The sequence below is a fragment of the Ceratotherium simum genome, chromosome 25, assembly GCF_057802395.1.
Source record: "Ceratotherium simum simum isolate JZ-2026a chromosome 25, ASM5780239v1, whole genome shotgun sequence".
NCBI classification, from domain to species: domain Eukaryota; kingdom Metazoa; phylum Chordata; class Mammalia; order Perissodactyla; family Rhinocerotidae; genus Ceratotherium; species Ceratotherium simum.
The window spans coordinates 27,205,675-27,229,159 of record NC_141924.1 but is presented as its reverse complement, the minus strand read 5'-3'; the positions used below and the strand labels follow the sequence as shown (position 1 = coordinate 27,229,159).

At 35.4% G+C, this 23,485-nt stretch overlaps 1 protein-coding gene across 2 annotated transcripts in view; it reads right to left on the bottom strand.

Moving 5' to 3' along the window:
• The window catches only part of NR2C1 (nuclear receptor subfamily 2 group C member 1), a 53,244-nt gene that overhangs the window by 15,308 nt on the left and 14,451 nt on the right, over positions 1-23,485 (bottom strand). For both annotated transcript variants that reach the window (XM_087449091.1, XM_087449092.1), the window contains exons 3-10: positions 21,915-22,145; positions 19,080-19,161; positions 17,417-17,596; positions 16,209-16,356; positions 16,016-16,106; positions 13,114-13,301; positions 11,741-11,906; positions 7,506-7,627 (exon numbers count right to left, since the gene is read on the bottom strand). In XM_087449091.1, coding sequence (XP_087305217.1) covers positions 7,506-7,627; positions 11,741-11,906; positions 13,114-13,301; positions 16,016-16,106; positions 16,209-16,356; positions 17,417-17,596; positions 19,080-19,161; positions 21,915-22,145 — 1,208 coding nt within the window. The remainder of the gene's footprint in view (positions 1-7,505; positions 7,628-11,740; positions 11,907-13,113; positions 13,302-16,015; positions 16,107-16,208; positions 16,357-17,416; positions 17,597-19,079; positions 19,162-21,914; positions 22,146-23,485) is intronic.

Sequence of the window (23,485 nt, the reverse complement as noted above, 5' to 3'; positions counted from 1 at the left end):
AGAACAAAGCTGGAGGCATCACAATCCCTGACATCAAAATACACTACAGGGGCCGGCCCGGTGGCGCAAGCGGTTAAGTGCGCGCGCTCCGCTGCGGCGGCCCGGGGTTCGCTGGTTCGGATCCCGGGCGCGCACCGACGCACTGCTTGGCAAGCCATGCTGTGGCGGCGTCCCATATAAAGTGGAGGAAGATGGGCACAGATGTTAGCCCAGGGCCGTCTTCCTCAGCAAAAAAAGAGGAGAATTGGCAGATGTTAGCACAGGGCTGATCTCCTCACAAAAAAAAAAAAAAAAAAAAAAATACACTACAAAGCTATAGCAATGAAAACAGCATGGTACTGGCACAAAATCAGACACACAGATCAATGGAACAAAATTGAAAGCCCAGAAATAAAACCACAATCTATGGACAGCTAACCTCTGACAAAGGAGCCAAGAACATACAAGAGAAAGGAGAAAGGAAAGTCTCTTCAATAAATGGTATTGGGAAAACTGGACAGCCACATGCAAACAAATGAAAGACCATTACCTTACATCATACACAAAAATTAACTCAAAATGGCTTCAAGACCTGAATGTAAGACCTGAAACTATAAAACTCGTAGAAGAAAATATAGGTAGTACATTCTTTGACATCAGTCTTAGCAGCATGTTTTTGAATACCATGTCTACTCAGGCAAGGGAAACAAAAGAAAAATTTAACAAATGGGACTACATCAAACTAAAAAGCTTCTGCAAGGCAAAGGAAACCAACAACAAAACAAAAAGATAAGCCATCAACTGGGAGAAAATATTTGCAAATCATATAGCCGACAAGGGTTTAATTTCCAAAATATATAAAGAACTCATACAACTCAACAACAACAAAACAAACAACCCGATCAAAAAATGGGCAGAAGATATGAATAGACATTTTTCCAAAGAAGACATATAGATGGCCAACAGGCACATGAAAAGATGTTCAACATCACTAATTATTAGGGAAATGCAAATCAAAACTACAATGAAATATCACCTTACACCTGTCAGAATGGCTATAATTAACAAGACAAAAAATAACAAATGTTAGAGAGGCTGTGAAGAAAAGGGAACCCTCATACACTGCTGGTGAGAATGCAAACTGGCACAGCCACTATGGAAAACAGTATGGAGACTTCTCATAAAATTAAAAATAGAAATACCATACGATCCAGCTATCCCACTACAGGGTATTTTATCCAAAGAACATGAAATCAACAATTCAAAGGGATTTATGCACCCCTATGTTCACTGCTGCATTATCCACAATAGCAAAGACATGGAAGCAACCCAAGTGTCCATCAGTGGATGAATGGATAAAGAAGATGTGGTAAATATATACAATGGGCTACTACTCCGTTATAAAAAAACACAAAATCATCCCATTTGTAACAGCATGGATGGACCTTGAGGGTATGATGTTAAGCAAAATAAGCCAGAGAAAGACAAACTGTATGATTTCACTCCCATGTGGATAAAGAAAACAGATTAGCGGTTACCAGAAGGGAAGGGGGTTGGGGGTTGGTGTGTGAAAGGGGTAAAGGGGCACATATGTATGGTGATGGATAAAAATTAGACTATTGGTGGTGAGCACAATGTAGTCTATACAGAAACATATATAATAATGTACACCTGAAATCACACAATGTTATAAACCAATATGACCTCCATAAAATAATGGGGGAAAAAAAAAGAATTGAATATACTCAAACAAAAGCTAATACTGCCAACTGAGAGTTACCAAAAGTAGTTTTTCTCACTGGGAATTATTCAGGTGAAATTTTAACTCCAGGCAGAGCTCTCTTTTCCATTCAGTATCTGAGAAGAATTACTTGCCATAAGAAATAGGCTGTCAGAATCTATTTGAAAGTAAAGGTTAAATGAAAAGAAAATCAGTACTTCAAAATCGCCATATTAAAAAAGATTAAAATTTCAATCTCAAACAACAAAAAAAAGATAACAGATACTATTTTCGTTTATCAGAAAAAATGGATAAAATCCAGAATGGAGGAGGCTATGAGGAAATAAGCATTCATTCTCACACACTGTGAGTGAAAACTGGCTCAACATATTTTTTGTGTGTGTGTGTGAGGAAGATCAGCCCTGTGCTAACATCTGCCAATCTTCCTCTTTTTTTTTTTTGGTGAGTAAGACTGGCCCTGGGCTAACTTCCATGCCCATCTTCCTCTACTTTATATGGGACGCCGCCACAGCAGGGCTTGCCAAGCAGTGTGTCGGTGCATGCCCGGGATCCGAACCGGCGAATCCTGGGCCGCTGCAGCAGAGCGCATGCACTTAACCACCTGCGCCACCGGGCCGGCCCTCAACATGTTTTTGGAGAATTTGGTGGCACTTATCAAAAAACTAGAATGTACACCCTTTTAGACTCAGCAATTCCACTTGTAAGAACCTATTTATAGAAATACTAACACAAGTAGGGAAAAATACATATACAATGCTACAATGCTTATTGTAGCATTGGATATAATAACACAGAAAACTAGCCACAACCCAAATGTCTACTAATAAGGGATGAGTAAGTAAATTATAATAAACCCATTAAATGGAATACAAGGAGAATACGGTAAATGTATATGTGCTGACATAGAAAGAAGTCCATCATATAAGCGTATCAAGAAAGACAAAGATAAGATGTGTGTGTGTATTTTATTTTTAAATATAGCATGGAAGAGATCTGGTAGAACAACAACCTGCTAACAGTGGGGACAGTTACCTTTGGAGAGAGAGGTTTTACTTTATATTTCTATACTTCAGTATTACTTTAAAATTCTACAAACATGAGGAAAAGGTTAAAAGTAAACATGATGCTTCAAGTTTGAAGGAATTCAGTTTTCACCTTAACCTCAGATTCTGAAGTTTTAAAGAAGAAACAGCTAATGAAGGTAATTAACTAGTGAACACAGGACAGGAAAAAGAACAGAGCCAACTGACAGAAAAAAGCCAGAGCTCTTACTGGCATGTGCTACACCTCATAGTAACAAAGTACTCTGCCATTGTTGGGGGAGACTCAGAGAAAAGGTTAACGGGTATTCGTGCAAAGGATGAGGAACATCAAAATGGTTACGAACACTTCCAAAGGAAAAAAATAAAAATTGGCAATTGAGAAATCAACTACCATATTATTTTGTTTCCAGAGGAAAAGCGAAAGAGCTAAATGTAGAGATCAGTTATAGAAAGATATCTATTTATATTTTTATCCAAAACAGAAACAAAAGATCTTTGAGTATAGCTAGTTATGTTCTTCAAATATGTTTTTTAAAAGTTCATTAGAAAAAAAACCCAGCAAGTCTCCTTTAAAAAGAAGGTTCCTAAGAGAATAAATGAAAATGAGCATTTATTATCTACTTTGTAGCAGTGCTGAGTTAGATAAATTTACATTCATCATCTCATCTAAGTAGCAGAGCCCGCACGGAAGCATTTCTGCTCCTAATTTACAGACGTGGGAATGGAGCCTCAATTAAGTAACAAAGCTAGCAGACGAATAAATCCAGAATTTCAACCCAAGTGTTCAAGTCTATTCTCTTTTAAAAATCATTACAAATTTTAGCAAGTAAAATGCTAAAGTCAAATTTCTCACTAGAGACTCCCCATTTAAGGCTAATGTTTTGTGATGGTAAGGGCATGTGTGATACCAGTTTTGTCTTGTTAAGAAAAACAAACACACAAATGACTACTGCAGTCACATTATACTATCTATTTTCAAAATATCTTTCCTTTGAGAAGTAAAAGGAGCTAGGCAGAGGAGGTAATCAAAGTATCAGTCAAGTACGCTGAAAGCAATGCGAGTGTTAATAAATAAAACATTAAGTTGCATAACAGTAAATATGTCAACTTCTTTTAGAAATAGGTATAGGTATTTCTAACTGCTGTACTATATTGTCAATGTTTATTAAATACGTATGTACTATTCATAATTAGAGATCAGATCATTGTATGTATGTATGTATGTATGTATGTATGTATGTATGTATGTATGTATTTATTTATTTATTTATTTATTTATTTATTTATTTATTTATTTATTTATGTGGTGAGGAAGATTGGCCCTGAGCTAACAGCTGTGCCCATCTTCCCCTATTTTATCTGTGGAACGCCTGCCACAGCATGGCTTGATGAGCGGTGCGTAGGTCTGTGCCCGGGATCCAAACCTGTGAACCCCAGGCCGCCAAAGTGGAGAGTGCAAACTTAACTACTATGCCACCAGGCCGGCCACTATACTATTTATTTCCATAAGAGAATATGACTTTTGAGGTCACCTATACTTGGGGATAACCTAACCATTTGGCTTCTACACAAATAAACCCAAGGCATTATACCTTACCTGGCAGCATCTATTTGAAATGAAGGTATGGCCCTTAGGGAAAAATAGTCAGTGATACAGCAATAGAGCTGGTTTCAAACCCACAGTTAGAGTAAACATTATTTTGTTTTAGTGAAATTTTAGAAGATCCAACTTTCAAGCTTAGCATTTAATGGAAAGTTTCTCAAATTAACCAACAAAGTCTCCTGTAGCAAATGGTGGTGGCTAGGAACCTTTTTTTTATTTGGTGAAGATTGGCCCTAAGCTAACATCTGTGCCCCTCCTCCTCTATTATGTGGGACACTGCCACAGCATGGCTTGATCAGCGCTGTGTAGGTCCATGCCCGGGATTCGAACCCATGAACCCTGGGCTGCCGAAGCGGAGCGTGCAAACTTAACCACTACGCCACCGGGCTGGCCCCCTGGCTTGGACCTTCTATAAGAATCTACGTAGGGAGGACTGCTGCCCTTACTCCAGACAAATCACGCCAAGTGCCCCTAACTGAATCTACTACTGTGCAGTCACTTACCTAAAGTATGCAGGTAAAACTGAAAAACAACTGAATTCCTGTAAGTACTGAAACTACAAATGTTAAACAGAAAAGCAATATCCTTGTAAAACACAGAAGCCTTGTAAAATACAAATAGCATTAGCCAACCACTGTTTAAGATTCTTTAAGGGCGGGCCGGCCCCGTGGCTTAGTGGTTAAGTTCGCGCGCTCCGCTGCTGGCGGCCCAGGTTCGGATCCCAGGTGTGCACCGACGCACCGCTTCTCCGGCCATGCTGAGGCCGCGTCCCACGTACAGCAACTAGAAGGATGTGCATCTATGACATACAACTATCTACTGGGGCTTTGGGGGGGCGGGATTCTTTAAGAGGCTGGCCCCATGGTGCAAGCGGTTAAGTGTGCACGCTCCACTGCGGCAGCCCGGGAATCGCCAGTTCAGATCCCAGGCGCGCACCTACACACTGCTTGTTAAGCCCTGCTGTGGCGGCATCCCATATAAAGTAGAGGAAGATGGGCACGGATGTTAGCCCAGGGCCAGTCTTCCTCAGGCAAAAAAAAAAAAAAAAAAGAGGAGGACTGGCATTGGATGTTAGCTCAGGCCTGGTCCTCCTCACACACACACAAAAAGATTCTTTAAGCTACTGTTTCCCTCCATTAAAGTAAGTGATCAAAACAAACTCAACTTTTAGAAAATGATTAATGTTGCTTATCTGTTTCTCTCTGCAAAATTAGGGCTTTGTTTCCAAGTCTTGTACCTAGAGATAAAAATGCAACCAATGCTAGTTTCTGCGAGACTTTTATTACCACATAACAGAATTTTCCATCATTATTACTTAGTCCTCATACATCTGATTAATTTAAACCATAAATTATCTAGAGAGGGATAATAAATAAGAGTTTATGTAGCAATTAATGGCCTTGAATGCTACATCAATGGTTAATTCTAATTGCAAAGAATCCTGTGGCTGTTACATTGAAACCAATTTTCAACACAGACCATGAGGAAATGTGGCTGCCACTATAAAATTATATTATAACCAGAAACCTCAGGTTTTATTTTTGGTTTCTTCAACATTTGGATTATTTCCACAGGATAATCACAATTAATTTAACAGAAGTATTTAAGGTCAACGGTGTTATAAATAATTCAAGGAATTCAAATCACTCCCTAAAAATCCTTTCTTTTGTTGTTTTACTATAATAATTGTTAGCCTATTACGAAAAATATCATCAACTGACTTTTCAAGGCATAAGTATGCCAGTTATAAGCTTAGAGAACTACACTTAAAGCTTAACAGCTAATTAAAAACTGCTAATATGTAAATTTACATTGTATTTTAATTTTTTCTTAAAAAAACAGACTGGAGAAATTCTGAAAGTTAAATGTTATTTTGAGAAAGAGCTAATAATCATTTTAAAGTTTAACCATTCTAAATCAGGCTTTTAGTCTATGTAACTGTATTATTTAAGTACACGATTTAATGCATGGTATATCCAACACTGATTAATAAACCAAATTATAGTAAGATTCTATGCGTGCCTTCTTTTTTTTTTTGGTGAGGAAGATCAGCCCTGAACTAACATCCATGCCAATCCTCCTCTTTTTGCTGAGGAAGACTGGCCCTGAGCTAACATCCGTGCCCATTTTCCTCCGCTTTATGTGGGACGCCGTCACAGCATGGCCTGACAAGCGGTGTGTCAATGCGCGCCCAGGATCTGAACCCAGGCCACCAGCAGCGGAGCATGCGCGCTTAACCACTACGCCACAGGGCTGGCCCAATGTATGCCTTCAAAAGTCACAATTCAGATATGTTTCTTAGTTATGTTCAAAATATTCTCTAAGGATAAAGAATGGGCAGTTATTAATCCTATTTGGCAAATGGGTAAACACATGTACAGGATATAAAAGTGAATTGTTCATGAAATCATAACAGTGAGTACAGTCCTGTAGCTATAATAATACTTTTCTAACTGTGGGCTTAACCTTTTCCCTGGTCTCTTTGCCTCTTCATACCAGTGACTTGAAAGCAATCTAAATAAATTGGGCAATCTTTAGGTAAAGCATGGGTTTCTTACAGTAGACCATTTTCCATTATCATCTGATTACTTCAGAACAGAATACAGATGTGCTCTTTAGTGGTAGGACCAAACTTCTAAATTATCATAGTGGTACTGTGGGGCTTCCATTTCCTCTCCCCTCCTTTTTGGCAACCACATGATTGGAAAACAATTATTTCTATTTTTAAACATATTCACTGTATGCAAGTTTCAGCTCCTTATTAACATGCCTGAGATGAACACAGAAACAGTGGTGGTGGGATGGAAACAAGCAGCCTAGGACATCCCTACAGCCTCCCTATCTTTAAGTCAATCAAAGATGGCCTATTAAAAATGCTGCCCATGATTTATGAGTTCCGCTGCATATATTCCATTTGAATTGTGAACTTACTCAAATTATCAAATATGGATACTCTTCCACATAAAAATAATATACAGAAAATACTAGCTGCCATAATTTGTCAAATAAATGACAAAACTTCAAGTTATAATGTTACACCATTTTTTTCCTTTATTGCAAACCTTTCTAAAATAAAAGTTCTTTAACGTACATTTGTGCTACAAAATCACATTTATATTTAGGACTTCAAAACACTTACCCTAGAGCCTGAAAGGAAGGAATTGAAAGTGCCCAGTGCATCGATAAGAACAGCAGTCTGGAGGCAGACTCTCCAATGTAGTGCACATTCAGGTACTCAGGCATAGGAGAAGGCATGGTGAGCTAGGGTGAACAGAGAATGAGGTAAATTATCTTATGACGGACAGTTCTAAATTATTGTGTCTTTGAAAAAGTTAAATGTGAAAATAATATATCAAGTAAGAGTCTAATATATTCACCAAAAGGCATATCCAGTAATCTAATCCAAGTCACTGGATTTTACAGCTAAAAATAGGATTTACAATAAGTAAATCACAGTTGCTAACAAAGAAATACTCAGACAAGCAGAATTTCACTTAATAAATACCAACCATGATATTCTCTGGTTGTGTTTTTAAAAGTTACTTTCTGTCTTGGTCTCACAATACGTTTTTTCCTTTCTTCCCTTCCTTTATTCACAATGGTATACCACAAATTCACGTTAAGGAGCAATCTTGTATGTTAAATGTTGCTTTCATTTAGGCTATGGGGTTAACAAATTCAAATGCTTAGAGGGTCAGGAGAGTGACGAGTGAAGTGGGCCTGCTGGTGCCACCTGGGAAGTGCACAGTCCCAGATAAAAGGCACAGCTGTGACTTGAATTCAACACACTGAAAACACATGGGAATTTGGGCTCGGTATTGCCTGCTTTTTCAATTTTTCAAAGAGCAGGTTCTGTGTGAAATCTCCTCATTTAATCCACAGGTTAAACAAAATGTGTCTGTGGCTATAATACTCACAGGCTGTGAATTTGTACTGCTGACCTTAGGTAACAGTTATTTTAAATGTGTGACCACTGTTGAAAATAAATATCCTATATCAAAATCTGCTAAAAGTATTTTTGAAAATCTTGTTAAAGAGAACTTTTATTGCTATAAATGTAATATAATTTCACTCAAAAGAAACATTTTTTCTATTTTAAAATTATTGAAATGATCAATAATATCAAGTATAGGTGATGATATAGGGAAACAAGTACTCACATACTACTGAGGGTGGGTAAGCTGGAGGGCAATTTGGTTGCATCTATCAAAATTTTAAAACTGAATACATCCTGTGATCTAATAATGCCACTGATGAAAATCGTAAGAATAAGAAGTTTTCACTTATTGAGGTATATGGGGAAGCCCTTCTGGTTTAAACTTGATTCAGGCTAAAACTTGTTTTTCTCAGAGCAGCCTGACTTACGGCCTGCCAAACAGCCATTGTACATCTGCTTCAAAGATTATCCCAAAGCAAAGAATGCACTCTTTAGAGATAGGGATGAAATGTCTCCCTCTGATGCCAATACTAGTACTTCTTTGAAGATAAGCTTTTCTTCCCAGAAAATCAGGGTCAAGTTGATCTGCTGTTTATGTGCTAAACTGCAGCAAAACATCTCCTCGTGTCTTCGAAAAGAAATTGTATTCCTGTCATGCTTGATGTACGTTCTGTGTTCTGAAACAGTATACAACCATGCTATAAACCACACTTCTCCAGGGTGCTTTCTTCCCTGGTGGAGGTTGCACTTCCAGGCTAGTCCTCAGCTCAAATAAATCTCACCTTATCTTTCTAATCTATAGATTGGTTATTGATTATTTGCAGCAACACCACTTCTAAATCTCTATTCCAGAAAAATACTTGCATATGTGCGTGAAAAAACACATATAAGGATGTCCATTGTAGTACTATTCCTAACAGAGAAATTAAATGCTGGCAATAATCCAAATTTCTATCACTAAGGGAAAGAATAATCCATACTATACAGTACCTTGTAGGCATTAAAATTAGTAAGATAAACTGTGATGTAATGGCATAGAAAAAACATCTCATAGACATCTAAGTGGGAAAACCTGTAAAACATTACGTAGATGACCCAATTTATGTTAAAGATAGAGAGAGAGTGTGTGTGCGCACATATAAAGGACAGAAGGGATACACCACACAGTTAACAGTGGCTAATTCTGGGGTGAGACAGGTGGCTTTCCCCATATGTATTTTTCTAGGGAATGGATATAGAGCTTTCAACAGATTTTCAAAGGTGTCTATGATGTCAAAGAGATTAAAAGGTTTTCATCAAAATGATACAAAATTTCTCCAGAAATGTTAGGTAAAAATGTAAAAAAATATTAACTGCCTTTGTTTAATATTAGCCACAAATGGTTTACCTATTTATAAATGGTGCCAAATAATAAAATAATAGGGCAATTAACAGCAGAAATTCCATGTATGAGAAGATAATTTTTTAAATGTTTGAGAAATGTTTACTGGAGCAGTAAATTAAAATATTACTTAAGACAATTCTTAAGAGAACTGTAGGCAAGCAGATATTAAACCTCCTAAATGTAATTATTAGGATACAATTGTTTCTACACATAAGTATATATGTATGTACCTTTATACATATAGTATATACCTTTATAGTATATACCTTTTCAGAACTGCCCAAAGTGAGCAGGGAAAAAAGCCTGAAAAATCAGGGGAATTACCAAAGATTACTAATTTTAGGGAGGTGAAGTAAGATGCAAAACAACAACAAAGAATACCTTTTGCTAAACAGTTCTAAACTGCTTTTAGAAAAGGAGCTGTACTTTTCAGAAGAGCAAGAAACTTATACAGTGGTGATTCTGAGGATACCCAGAGTATCGCAGGTCAAAGACGGAATGGAAAAAAGCCAATTCCAGGAAAAAAAAAAATGTTCTAAGTTGCCTAATCACCTGTCCAAAACAAATATCCGAAAGAATCAAAAATTCTGAGGACCAATATCAACAATAAACGAGGGAGACTACTCCTGCTCTCTGTGGAAGTCTCTACACTCTTCCCTTGCATGGCTCCTTGTCTTGTTTGCCTTTTACCCTCCTTCCCATTTAAATCCAAAGGCAGGAAATAAAATTAAGAAAACAAAAGAATGTCTTTTATTTAGAATAAGAAAGGGCAATGGGAAAAATCAGTTTTGCATAGCTCCTACCAGAATTTTTAAAGATGACATTGATTATTCCCAGTGCCTGTTCTTATAGCACCCACAGAAAAATGTTCTTAAAAAAAAAAATTTCTTGTACAGTGCACACAAAACTTTTCTAATTTTTTCCATAAGTTATCTTTGGTAAAATTTTACATGAAGATTGATTTCATTGATATGTTTTACTGTCTATATCAAATTACAGTAATTATTATTTAAGTCACCTTGCATTTTCTATGGGGCTATTTCTACTAAGTCAAATTTTGCAAATATAAATTTTATCAAACGCAGTTTTAGCCAATGTTAGATGTATTTTATGTTCAGTCTTTCTACCAGTTACACACATATCTATTTGATAATTGTCGATATTTTCATAAGAAACACATAGAAATTTATAATCTGTAGTAAAGTTAGGAGCAATTACCCACAGGTATTCCAGGACTGCTACACATTGCTAATTGAAATCTCCTATGTACTTTCACTCACTTTGCATACTATTTGCTAACAGCACTGATAGATGGCAGAGCAAAGATACAGAGTGGTTAAAATGGAGGGCTCAAAACAGCAGTCTTAACATAGGGCTCTCAATGGTCAGTGTATCTATAGCTGTGGCCCGAACATTACTTGAATGACAAATCAAATGCTAGAAAGTTACTTTCTAATATTCTACATGTATTGTTTCCATTTTTAGGGGAGCAAAAAAAATTACAAACGACCCTTCTCTAAAATGGTTCAAGTATAAAAAGTTAAAAATCAAAAGTTAAAATGTATTAAATAATTTTACCTTCTTAAAATAATGCTGAGCGCTAGCTAATTGAGGTAATACATAATAAATGGAGTTCTTCATAGTTACTATGGTAAGAGCAGAATATCTGGGTCTTAGATACTGGTTTACACTAAAGTAGCAGTAGCTAGGCATTGAAGAAAACCAGCACATTCAACACATCATGAATGCCAATACTTACAGTCTAAACAAACAAAACAATGACAAAAAACTGTCTAAATGTTCTAAAAGCTAACTTTCATAGACGTAAACCCATTAGTTGATATTATAATTATGATTTATAAACAAGATGTTTCACTAAGCCATTATTTTATATAGTTAGATGTATATGTTTTAGCTGCTGTTTTGAATTCTATCAGGGATATTTCTAACTTTAAAAGCACAACAAATATACTTTGATTTTTGCAAGGAAGACTAAAATCAAAATGGATAACACAACATAAAAGTCATAAAAAATATATATATATGGAAATACCCTGAAAGCTACATGTGAATCGCTGAGAAGTGGCCCCTCTTTTTCGATGTAATTTATGCTTGAGTCTCCAGCAATAAGGTGTACGCTTCCTTCCATGCCCTCTACTGAGCTCTGACAGGCTGTGCTCTCTCCAGGATTCAATGCTTTTGCAAGAGTGTCAAATGCCCTATAAGGAGACATCAGAAGCTGTGAGCTTGGCCAATCTCCACAATAAAATGAAAATTCTATATAAAATTCTGGAATTAAGATTTAGGCCTAAAAATTTGATTAGAAAATAGAACGTTGGTATATCACTGAGTACTCTATTTCAGTGATATCTATGACTCTGTCCAAAAGCAACAAATTAAATTTCTTATGTATAGTATGAAAAACCATAATATTATACTAATGCAGTACCAGAGAATTAAAGTCTTTAGAAAAAACTTATGTAATTAAGAGGGAGAAAAATCCTCATACTTTGGTATGAAGTATGCTTTTACAAGTAACACATCTGATACCAGATATCAGCCCATTTGTTTTACATACAGAAGTTATTTAGAAGGAACAAGGGCAAGAACAAGGGCAAGTATGCTGACTTTACTGTAGTCTACACAACACCAAGCTAGGTTTTAATTTTATTTAAAAATTCAGAGAATTTTTTTAAACTTGGGTAACATAGCTACATCTAAACTGTAAGAATGTGAGATTAGGATGGCAAATAATTAACTAATATTAGCAAATAATTATTCAAAATAGCTCCCCATATTTTTCAATGAGATGTTTTCTACAGTTCCTTAAAATCTCATGTTAAACAAAGGACTTACTGAGACACTTATATGCAGTTTCTTCAGTATTTTAGATGAAGAGTACGAAAAAAGCCTGAAGAAATCTAATTTCTACATCCTAAGTATTACCATCAAGAGAATGAAAAACAATTCTAATGCAAGTTTTCTGAAGTGTAATTTCGTGTAACTAAGTGTAAAATTGATTCAACTAAGTCTTTTATCTACTTTCGTTGCTGGAAATTGGTGGGGAAAATGAACATGACTGCCTAGTAAGACAAATGTTAACTGTAAATGCACAGAAGATAAAATCTGGCAACTAAAATATTTGAAATGTCAGACCCAAATTATCATCTTTAGCGGGGAAAAAAAATTCCTAACTTTTATGACTACATTTCTAATCTTATAATATTCACTTATTGCTCATTATTTAGAACATAACCTGCTGGACAACATTTTACATTGAATGCAGTTTTTCAGTGAAAATCTACTATGCCTTAAATTTTCTAAGTCTAATAAAAATACTTGTTTTCTGAAACTTCTCTAAGTAGTATTCAACATAAAAATATTTCAAGAAATACTAAAGGATATTAAGATCAAAACAGACCTTACCTTGAAACATCACCATTGGTCTGCATTTCTTGATGAAACTCACACAAAGAGGATGTATCACCATTGTTTAAGCTTTCGATCATAGACATTTCATTACTATTTTGAGAAAGATCTTTAGTTTTTCCAAGATTTGCTAATGATGTAACCACACTGGCCAAGGTACTTAAATCTCCCTGACATGATTCAGCCTTAAAAAGAAAAAAAAAAAAGATTAAAATTCTGCAACTTGGCATCAGTAAACTTTTAAATCTGAAATATCCAATTCTAGACTATGAAATGCCAAAAGAAAAGTACTCTAAGTGAAACCTAGAAAGTAGGATCAAAGAGCTCTCGGTTTTTAGAAACTTCTTGAGGAAAATACAAGTTTAAAAACATCAGGTACCTTTCCCAGGAAATGTTTACATACAAGTTACTTTAAGCCAAAAACTACTTAATGGCTAATCTACTCATGTCAGTTGCATCCTCTGTAAGAGGATATTAAATTAGATGACCTTTCAAGTTCTTTATAGCATTAAAATTCTGATATTATAATTTCCAAAACTTATTATACAAACCATAAAGTTGTATAGAGTGTAATAAAATTAATATTAGTGAAAAGAGGGAAAAAAAGGTAAATGTATTATTGAACAGACTTCCCAGGACGCCAAGTTTTACCAGTCACTGTGTTAAATACCAGGTATTGTGCAGCTGAGAAATCTCTTTACATATTTAAGATATTGCAGGTACTGTGCAGCTGAGAAATCTCTTTACATATTTAAGCTATTGGGCTTTTGTTACACATTGCATATTTTCCCTTTTGTCTTCAGCTTGTATTTTTATTAATGATGCATATATTATTTATGTATTAATTACCCATAATTTTTTTATGAAAAAGAACTTTCTCTCCTTAACTCTTTGACGATCCAGAAACAGAATTTGTAAAGGAAAGGCAGATTAAGTGCTTGATTTTTCTTCCCTTTATTTATCAATTTTCAGAGCAATGAGTCAATGCCCTAGCAGCCTCCAATGGTGACAGATGATTTCTGAGTATCATTTTAACTTCATAGATTTTTATATACTTCATGTGTTTCAATTCATTAGTCATTCTTTTTTAAATGCTCAAATTATTCTAACCTAACCTAGTGAGAGGCCATTCAGCTGCCTTCTATGGCCTACTGACAGGATCCCTTAATGGTATTTTTGATTATTCCTTTATAGTTTTTGTTTTGAGTGTTCTTATCCTAAGAGAATATATGTTTCTTTGATGTTTCATTATTATATCAATTCTTTAGCTTATGTGAAATTGATTTTGGTGAATAAGTAAAATGAAACAATTTTGGTGCTCTCCCTAAATTAATGAATGGTCCCAGAATCATTTACTGAGAAACCCACCAGTTACTAAGTTCTTACATGATTACTACTTATATATGTATTTTATTTAATCCTCACAACAACCCTGTGAAATGGAAATCATTTCTCTATTACTGACAAGAAGAATTATCCATTGCACTCCAGCAGTAAATAGTGGAGGCAGGATGGGAATGTAGGTCTGTGTGATGGGAAAGCCCATGCTCCTAACAACCAAGCCAGCCTTCTTATATATGAGTAAAAGGAGTTAGCATTTTTAGGTGTTTTAATTTTCAACTAAAACAAACACCTATATATTCTTTTACATTCCCTAACATGTCTATCTAACTAGATTTTTAAGTTTTTGCCACTGAAGACTCTTAAGCAATGTGAAAAGACCTCATTCTGTGACTTGACAGTTTTGGGATCAGTTGTCAGAAACTTACCACACAAGGTTGTTACTATAATTTAATATAAAGATATATAGAAAAGCAGTGTCTAGGCAAACAGTAATTTCTCAACAAAACTTAGTTTTCTTCCTTTTCCTAAAGGAGTTAATATGTCAATGAATTGTAACTACCATTCTAACCTTGAATCACAGACAAGTCTAAGTAAAATCTTGTAATTCCAAAATAAATGGTAAGAGGCCAAATCTCCCCACTTAATGACAACATGCTAAAGCCCAACCTGTAAGGTAGACACTCTTATTATCACTATTTTACAGATGAGGAAGGAAATTGAGGCACTGAGTGATCAAATAACTTGCCCAAGGTTACGCAGCTAGTAAGTGGCAGATGAAATTTGATTTCAGAGCACAAGTATAAGAGTGCTTTAAAGTACCAAGCAACAAATATGTAACAAATCTGGCCATAAATACGATGAATAATCTTGAAGCTTATATAAAACCAGATCACATTATATGCTGAGAGAAACACTAGTCAGAGGCCCCCTAAAATCTATTTTCAGATACGAGTCTTCAGTAGAAATTTTTGCTGTTTATTCTCATAAGGGGTTTCTGAAAACTACAGAAACTCTACACACTCAATCTAAATAAACAAATTTTTTTTCCTTTAGAACCCTTGCTCAATAAAGAGCTGCTCCAAACCACTAAGAGAACTCAGATGACTTGGATACATAATGTGAGAGCTCTTGCAATCCTACCCCTACTCTTGACTCAAGTCAATGTTTTGAGTAAGGTGTGCTAGGAATTTCTCTTCACCTGAAATATTTTAAGTATCCTGGCATTATAAAATCTATAGGGGAACATGAAAGGAATATTAAGAATTTGCACTTTGTATAAACTTCTATGTCTGAGGACTTTTATTTCAAGAGGAAAGAAATCTGGAAGACTTAAATGTTGGTCATTTTCGCACTGAAGCTATAATTCTCCTAGTGGAACAATAAACATTTCAACCAAATAGTTGATAATTTATGTTAAAAAAAAAAAAAGGCAACTTGTAATGGGGAATATTTAAGACCAAATCAATTGATCAAATTGATGGAGGAGAAAAAGAAAAGGAAAAAACTCTAAAAGCTTAAAAAAATTTAAGCTTTAAATTAATTGCACTAAACACACCTTATCTGGTGTCATCAGCACAGTTGACTCAGTTTTTATTCCAGACTGATGAATATTCACAAACATTCCTGAATCTAACAGTCCTGCTGACCTGTAACAAATAAGTACAAATTTTAGCCTTAGTTTCAATGGGAAGAAAAACAAATGACCAGCCACTACTTAACATATGTTTTGTTTGTTGTTTTTACTATACCTTGCAGTTTCACTATCTGTTACAAAAGTTGGAGTTGCAGCTAATGGGCTTCGAAGGTCTTTTCGGATGTAGATTTTTTCTGTTGAAGCGGCACAGTTGGAAGATTTTTCTCGTGATACTTCAATAGGTTTTCTTTCACATTGAACAGCTACAAAAATGCGTTATACTATTACATCACAATGCAGAATTTATAGGCAATTATAAACGTAAGCTCTAGGTCAGCAATGCTGCTAATGGGAGACATGGTTACCGCAACTGAACTCCAAAGACAACCATCCATCTTTAGAAATTATTTGCAAGTTCAAAAAAAAAAAAAGTTGCTTCAAATAGTAAAACTGGCTAATTTTCATCTCTCGTTCTCTTTTCTCTCCCTGGGCCCCCTGTGGTAGAAATGTAGAGGAACTCTTATTTTTTAAAAGCGCAGTGTCAAACAGGAAAAACGGAAGTCAGGAGTCTCTTATCTAAATATATGCAAGTTTAGAAAAAATGAAATAATATTTACCAACTGAAAAATATACTAATAGAGAGTCACAAAAGACCAAAGTTAGATCTATTTTTTTTAGCTAAGGGCAGGGAGAGTTTTGAGAAGTAATTCAACTGCTTAGTCTTCATTTATAAAATATAGGTAATATATATTTCACTTATTTTATAGGAATTTTATTTCATGACATTTAGGAGATAGTATACTGTAGTTGTTAAATGTACATTTTCTGAGGTAAAAAACCTGCCAAGATTCAAGTCCAAGTTCTGCCACTTATTGTGTGACCTGGGGCAAGTTACTCAATCTCTCTGTTTATTCAAACGTAAAATGGATAACAGCAGTACCCACTGCATAGAATTTTGCTATGAGAATAAATAAGTTAATTCATCTGCTATACAGAATTAAGCATAGTGAGAGTGCAATAAATATTAACTATTGTCTTTATTAATCACTTTAGTAGTTTAATCAAAAACTAAACTGGCATCTAGTTTTTTTTTTTTTTAACCTTGTTCAAACTACAAATACATGCATGGCATATAGGCACTCAATAAATATTTTTTGAATGAATAAAAAATACATAAAAATGTACATATTTTTATATTTCTAGTTGGAAAATTGTAAATTAAAAAGCATATATATATTTAACGTATTTTAACGTGTTAATTTTAACATACTTTTAGAGTTTGTTGAACTGTTAAAAGTATTTTCCTTTAAAGCTAATACATACAGTCTTGTTTCATTCCAAACGCAATACATCTCTGTAACCTGCAGTATTGACAGCGGTTTCGATGGTGTTTATTGATAATACAGTCCTTTGATCCTCGACATGAATAAACTAAATTTTTTCGGATGCTTCTTTTAAAAAATCCTTTGCAGCCTTCACAAGTTACTGCTCCATAATGACGCCCTAGAGACAAAATGTTTAAGAAAACACACAAGTCACATATTTTAGAACAGAAATAAAATAAGCCCGTTTCTTCCCTGTAAACAACAATATATGAGATAAAACTGAGATTTTTGAGTTTATGACATGAAAAAAAATTTTAGGAGTTACTAAACAGAACAAAACAACCATATTCTCTGATAAAATATATTAACAACATAAATTTTTTATTTTTATTTATGTATTTTTGCTGAGGAAGATTCACCTTGAGCTAACATCTGCTGCCAATCTTCCTCCTTTTTTGCTTGAGGAAGATTAGCCCTGAGCTAATATTTGTGCCAGTCTTCCTCTATTATGTACGTGGGTCGCTGCCACAGCATGGCTGACGAGTGGTGTAGGTCTGTGCCTCGGATCTGAACTCACGAACCCAAGCTGCCGAAGCAGAGTGTGCCCAACTTAACCACTTAACCAGCCCCAAGTTTTTTAATTTTGTAAAGTAACCTTAACAATGGTATGGAAAATTTGGGAAAGGGAAGAAATAAAATCACCCATAAGCCCATGATTTAACACAACAACTATTTTCACTTCTGAGATCAGTTACAAATTATAGTTCTGTTATATACTGTACAAAGACATTCTATTCTGAAAACTATGCTCCAAAAAAATGATATAATATCAGTTAGTATTTGAACTATAATAATCCTTCCTCATTGTGGGTTCTACTTTTTAAATTTCTGGAGAAATCTGTTACACTTTGATTAACCTATCATTTCACAAACCATTTCTTTGGCACAACATCTATTAACAAATTGAACATACTCTGGGAAAAGCTCTAGCAGAGGTTTTTGTAATGAAGCTACGGAAAAGATTAAAGATTAAAGAAAACAAACGGGGCCCTTAAACTATATCCCACTGGCACTTGCGAATATATATGAGTGAACATGGGTGTGTATTTCTGGCATGAACTAACAATGGCTAGAACTAAAATGACATAACCCCGAGTACTAGTAACAGGCTTGGAGAAATGCCTGCTCAGCTATGCAGAACAATAAATAAAGGTTAACCTAAGCTTTTTCCAGCCCAATAATTCAAGTTACTCTATATTCCTGGAATGAGAACAGGGCTCAACAGGCAGGTTAATTTAATGTTATATTATTATTAAGGATCACAACTCATTTTTAAGCAATTTCTTTGACAAAGCTGGTTTCACATTCAAAAAAATTTCCACATGTACAATTTACTTTCAAAAAGCAGAACTGTCTTTCAGAATTCTTTGCAATACGCATTTTATGTCATTGCTAGAACAAATTAAACTGCATTGAAGTGAAAAAAATCTTTAGGTGAATGAAAAGCTTTGGGGAAAAATCAGTTAAATTTCACAGGCTACAAATATGAACCACAAAAATGACATGCTCCTTTTTATTTTTACTTTCAGTAGAAAAAAACATGGTAGAATGGTAGTTATTTTAACAACACAACACATATAGGAGGTTATTTTTAACATTACCTGATGCTTTGTCTCCACATACTACGCAAAGATCAAAAACCTTATTTGGTCCTTGGTCTGGGGAAGAATTATCCGTTAAGAGCTAAGAAAACCCCCCAAAACAAAAAAAATAATTTGTTGTTACTCAATAATGCTCTCATATAAAAAATTAAAAGCACATTCAGTCAGTCTTACTTTTCGCTTTCTTTTTCATAAGTTATTCTGAAACTTTTGAATTCTATTATTATGCATATATCAAACTATAAATTTTGTTTATATATAGATAAAAATGTTAATGTTATAAGAAGCGATGACAGTAAGAATACCTTTTGCTTTGTCCCATAACAATTTCATTAAAGTAAAAGACTGTTAAACACACAAATACATGAGTATTTTTTAATGCATCTCACCCAATAAGTACTTTATTATTCATATGGAACACGTCAAACTATTGCAGCAGTTATCAGTCCTATCATGACATTTGTCTTTAAACAGCTCAGAACCTTTCCACATGGCTAACACATGACTAAAATAAGCTATAACAGCATAAAAAGATAACTGAATTTTTTAAATAGAAAAAGTTATAAAGAAAAAATGTTATTGATATATATTTACTTATAATTATGGATATATGATTGATATACAAAGGTATAAACTTTTCATTAATGAGCTAAGATTTGGGTTAGGTGTAGTGGTTGAGAGCATGGACTCTAGAGTCTGATAAATGGTAGCAAGTCAGTAGCATTAGGTGCGGTGGACTTGGGCAAATTACTAAGCCTCTTTAATATAAAGAGCTCATTACTAGGTACGGCTCATTACTAGGTATGGCTAATATAATGCCGGCAAAGAAATACTAGTTTCTTCTTTAGGTTTATCCTTCAAGCTTTTCATTATTTTCTTGCAATCTTTTGAAATGTGAACAAATTAATCCAATCCAAAAAAATGTGATGTGGCATTTAGTAGATACCTCCCCTTGCTTTAAAACAACTCACAAAATAATCCTCTACTTGGACTCTTTTTCTTCTTAGGGATGGGAATGCCTTCAGAAGCAATTCTGATTTTAAAAACTTTAAACAGTCCTTAAAATGGCTATCCCATACTACATTATAGTGGCATAATTTCTTCTTATATCACCATAAAAATCAGTCTCTAATAAACTTAAAAAAACCCAACAATTTCTGGAATTAAATGTCCTTTGAAAGCACCTATGAAAAAAGTATTACTCTTTTCCTGAATAGCTTATCTATTGCAAATGGTGCTAATCTTTTATCTGCTATTATTCCTGAGGGTAGAAGAGACGCTGAGAGGTTAAGAGACTTGCCCATATCCCATCTTAGGTCACTAGACCAGAAATCCAATCTTCTCGCCCTTGGGGAAGCCCATCCTATACCTGTTTCTCTTTCATTGCCCTTAGAGATGATCTATAAAGTAGGCAAAGTACCAGTATTATCTTTATTTTTAAAATAGAGAAAAAAAAAAATTGGAGAAATTTACACTGGAGAAATCTGATACACTTCAGCCACGTGGTCAAGGTCAACATCACAAGCCATAAAACACGATGATAGTTAAATACCCTTGATATGATGCGATAAAAACGGCTCTTAACCTCTGTGATCCTCCTCCTCCTAAAACCCACAACCACAGCCTGATGAGGAGGGAAAAAGTCAGCCAAAGTCCCATGGAGGGGCAACCTACACTATATCTGACCGGTACACGTCAAAACTGTCAAGGTCATCCAATACTAGGTAATTCCATTTCAAAGGAGACATAACAACTAAAATCAAGTCTATTAATAAAAAAAATACGGAAATTAAGGTATGCATAATGTTATAAACTTTTTAGTGACTTCTGTCTTGTTGATGAAATAACTTCTTATAAATCCTATCCATTTTCTACCTTAGCAATTTCCAAAAATAATATAAATGATGTAATCTTAAGAATAACAGAATCTATCAGGATATATAGGCAAAATTTTGTATTTTATGAATTAGTTTTTCAATCTTAAAAGGAATTTTCTTTGATCAGTCGTTCATCACAAAATATGTAATCCAATTTTAAGTGGGCATTCCCCCTAAAAATCTCTGAACGCAAATTTAAGGATTCATTGTGTTTGTATTCAATCACAGCAACCAGCAGTAAAAATATCTACCTAACCAGAGGCATGCAGTGTGTAAAAGGCTTAACTGGCTCTGTGAAGAATGATGTACAACTTGCAAAAATTAAAACAATGTAAAATTAATCTACACTACTGACTGAGTTCCAGTGTTAAAGCAGACCATCAGGTAGACAGCTTGCTACATCAATGAAGATGTAGATGAAAACAGAGAGGCACAGTGACCAAGTTGGCAGCTATAGTACTGACTTCTTGATTTGGCAGCCTCTTGCTCGAGGCACAGGCAGCTTGGTGGGGGGAACTGCAGCTACAGAACATGCTCCTGATTTGGCAGTTTCCTAATTGTGCAGAAGCAGCAGGTCTCTCAGAAGTCAGTCCTGCAGCATGCTCCAATAGTTACTCTTGGAAATCTGACCTAGAACTGTTTCTTCAGCCTTCCCAACAATTCTTTGAGCTCTCATCCTCTACTAAATCCCTTCCTGGCCAAACTAGCTAGAGTGGATCTTACTGTATGCAACTAAGAACCCCCCAAAATATACGGGTGTGAGGATGTGTCAGGAAAAGTATAGAGGCCCATAGGAGAGGGCAGTCACCATAGAGAATCTGCACAGCACATAATTTTATGCAAGACTTTTTTTTTTCCTACTGAACATGCAACACATAAAGTCTTAATGGCAGGATTTATAACATGCTTTTTAATTTTTTCATGTGTAAGATGAAAAGACACTTTTATAGTTATTTACCTGGAGGTGTTGTGCAGATAGATCAGGAGTTGTAAAAAATAACTGGTTGACACCTGCGGCATCTGGAGTTGTGAGGAAAACTTTCCCTGGAGTGGAATCTTGCCTGGCCAGAATGACTTTGCTTGGAGTAGAGCCATCATGATTTGTCAGGATAAACTGCTTGCCTTGTGTATTATGATCAAGTGCTGTCACGATCTGGATTTTCTGGCCAGTTTGCTGCTCTGTAACAATCTAATACAATCGTGTCAAATTAGTAATCAATTCAATTCAATCTTTTTTTTTCTCTAAGGACACAATTTTCTCAGACCTTCAGACAAAGCTGGAAAAGCACACCACTACATATATATTCAATGTAATACACATCACACGCACACCTTTTCAACTAGCACATACATATACATCTTCTAAACACTTTTTATACTTTTATGAAATCCCATCCTACAGAAATACAGAAATATGCAAATAAAGGTATAATAGTAAGAATATTTGGACCTCATTATTTTGATTCCTTCCTTCCTCTTCCCTCCCACCTTCCATTTAGACAAACATTTATCAGGTGCATTCTATCTGCCAAGCACTTTTTGTTCTGGGTCCTGAGATATAGTAATAAACAAAACAAGTCTTTGTTCTCATAAGGCTTTTATTTTAGTGAGGACAAGCAGATAAAAACAAATAAGCAAATAACATTGTCAGGTAGTATTAACTGCTACGAAGAAAACTAAAGCAGGGTAAGGTGCGAGTCACTGATGGAATGAGAGCAACGAGGAGATGACAGTTTTGCACAGACCTGAGTCAAGGAACAGACTAAGGCTTAGGACTAGCTAGGGAAAGAGCATCCCAGGTAGAGGAAACAGAACATAAAAGGTGGCCATGGAGCAGGAGTGTGTTCGACACATCTGAGGCAACAGGCACAGGAGGAGAGCTGTGTGAGTGAAAGAGAGGGATTATGGAAGAGAAGATCAGATCTGAGTGACAGCAGGGGCCAAATCATATAGGGATTCGCAGGCAATAAAAAGTTTGGATTTCCTACTGTGTGAAATGGAGATCCACTGGAGGGTTTATGGAGCAGAGGAGCAGCAGGATCTTCTTCAAAAAGGATCATTCTAAATTTAGCGTGAAGACTAGACTGTGAATGTTCAAGAGCAGAATTAAGGGAGACCAGAAAGGATGCTACTGCACGGATACTGGCAATATCTGGGTATTATATATAGGCAGAGATACTGGCTGGGAACAGGGTAGCTGTACTGGGAGTGAAAAATGATTGGATTTGGGATATTTTATTAAGGGAGAGGTGACAAGATGTGCTGACGGATTGGATGTGGCATATGAGGAGAGAAGAGTCACGGATGACTATGAAATCTGGGCCTGAGCAACTGGCAGGACAGAATCACCAACAACCGAGATGCAGCAGTCTGGGGAAGAGCAAGCTCATGAACAAAGTGAATTAGCCTAGCATTTTGTTCTTGTTGAGCAAATATTTTACAGAGTAAACTCATTAAGCCAATTTAATTTCTCGATTCAATTTTAAAATGGCAAAGTTGGTTTGTTTCCAACTTTTTTCCATTTCCCTG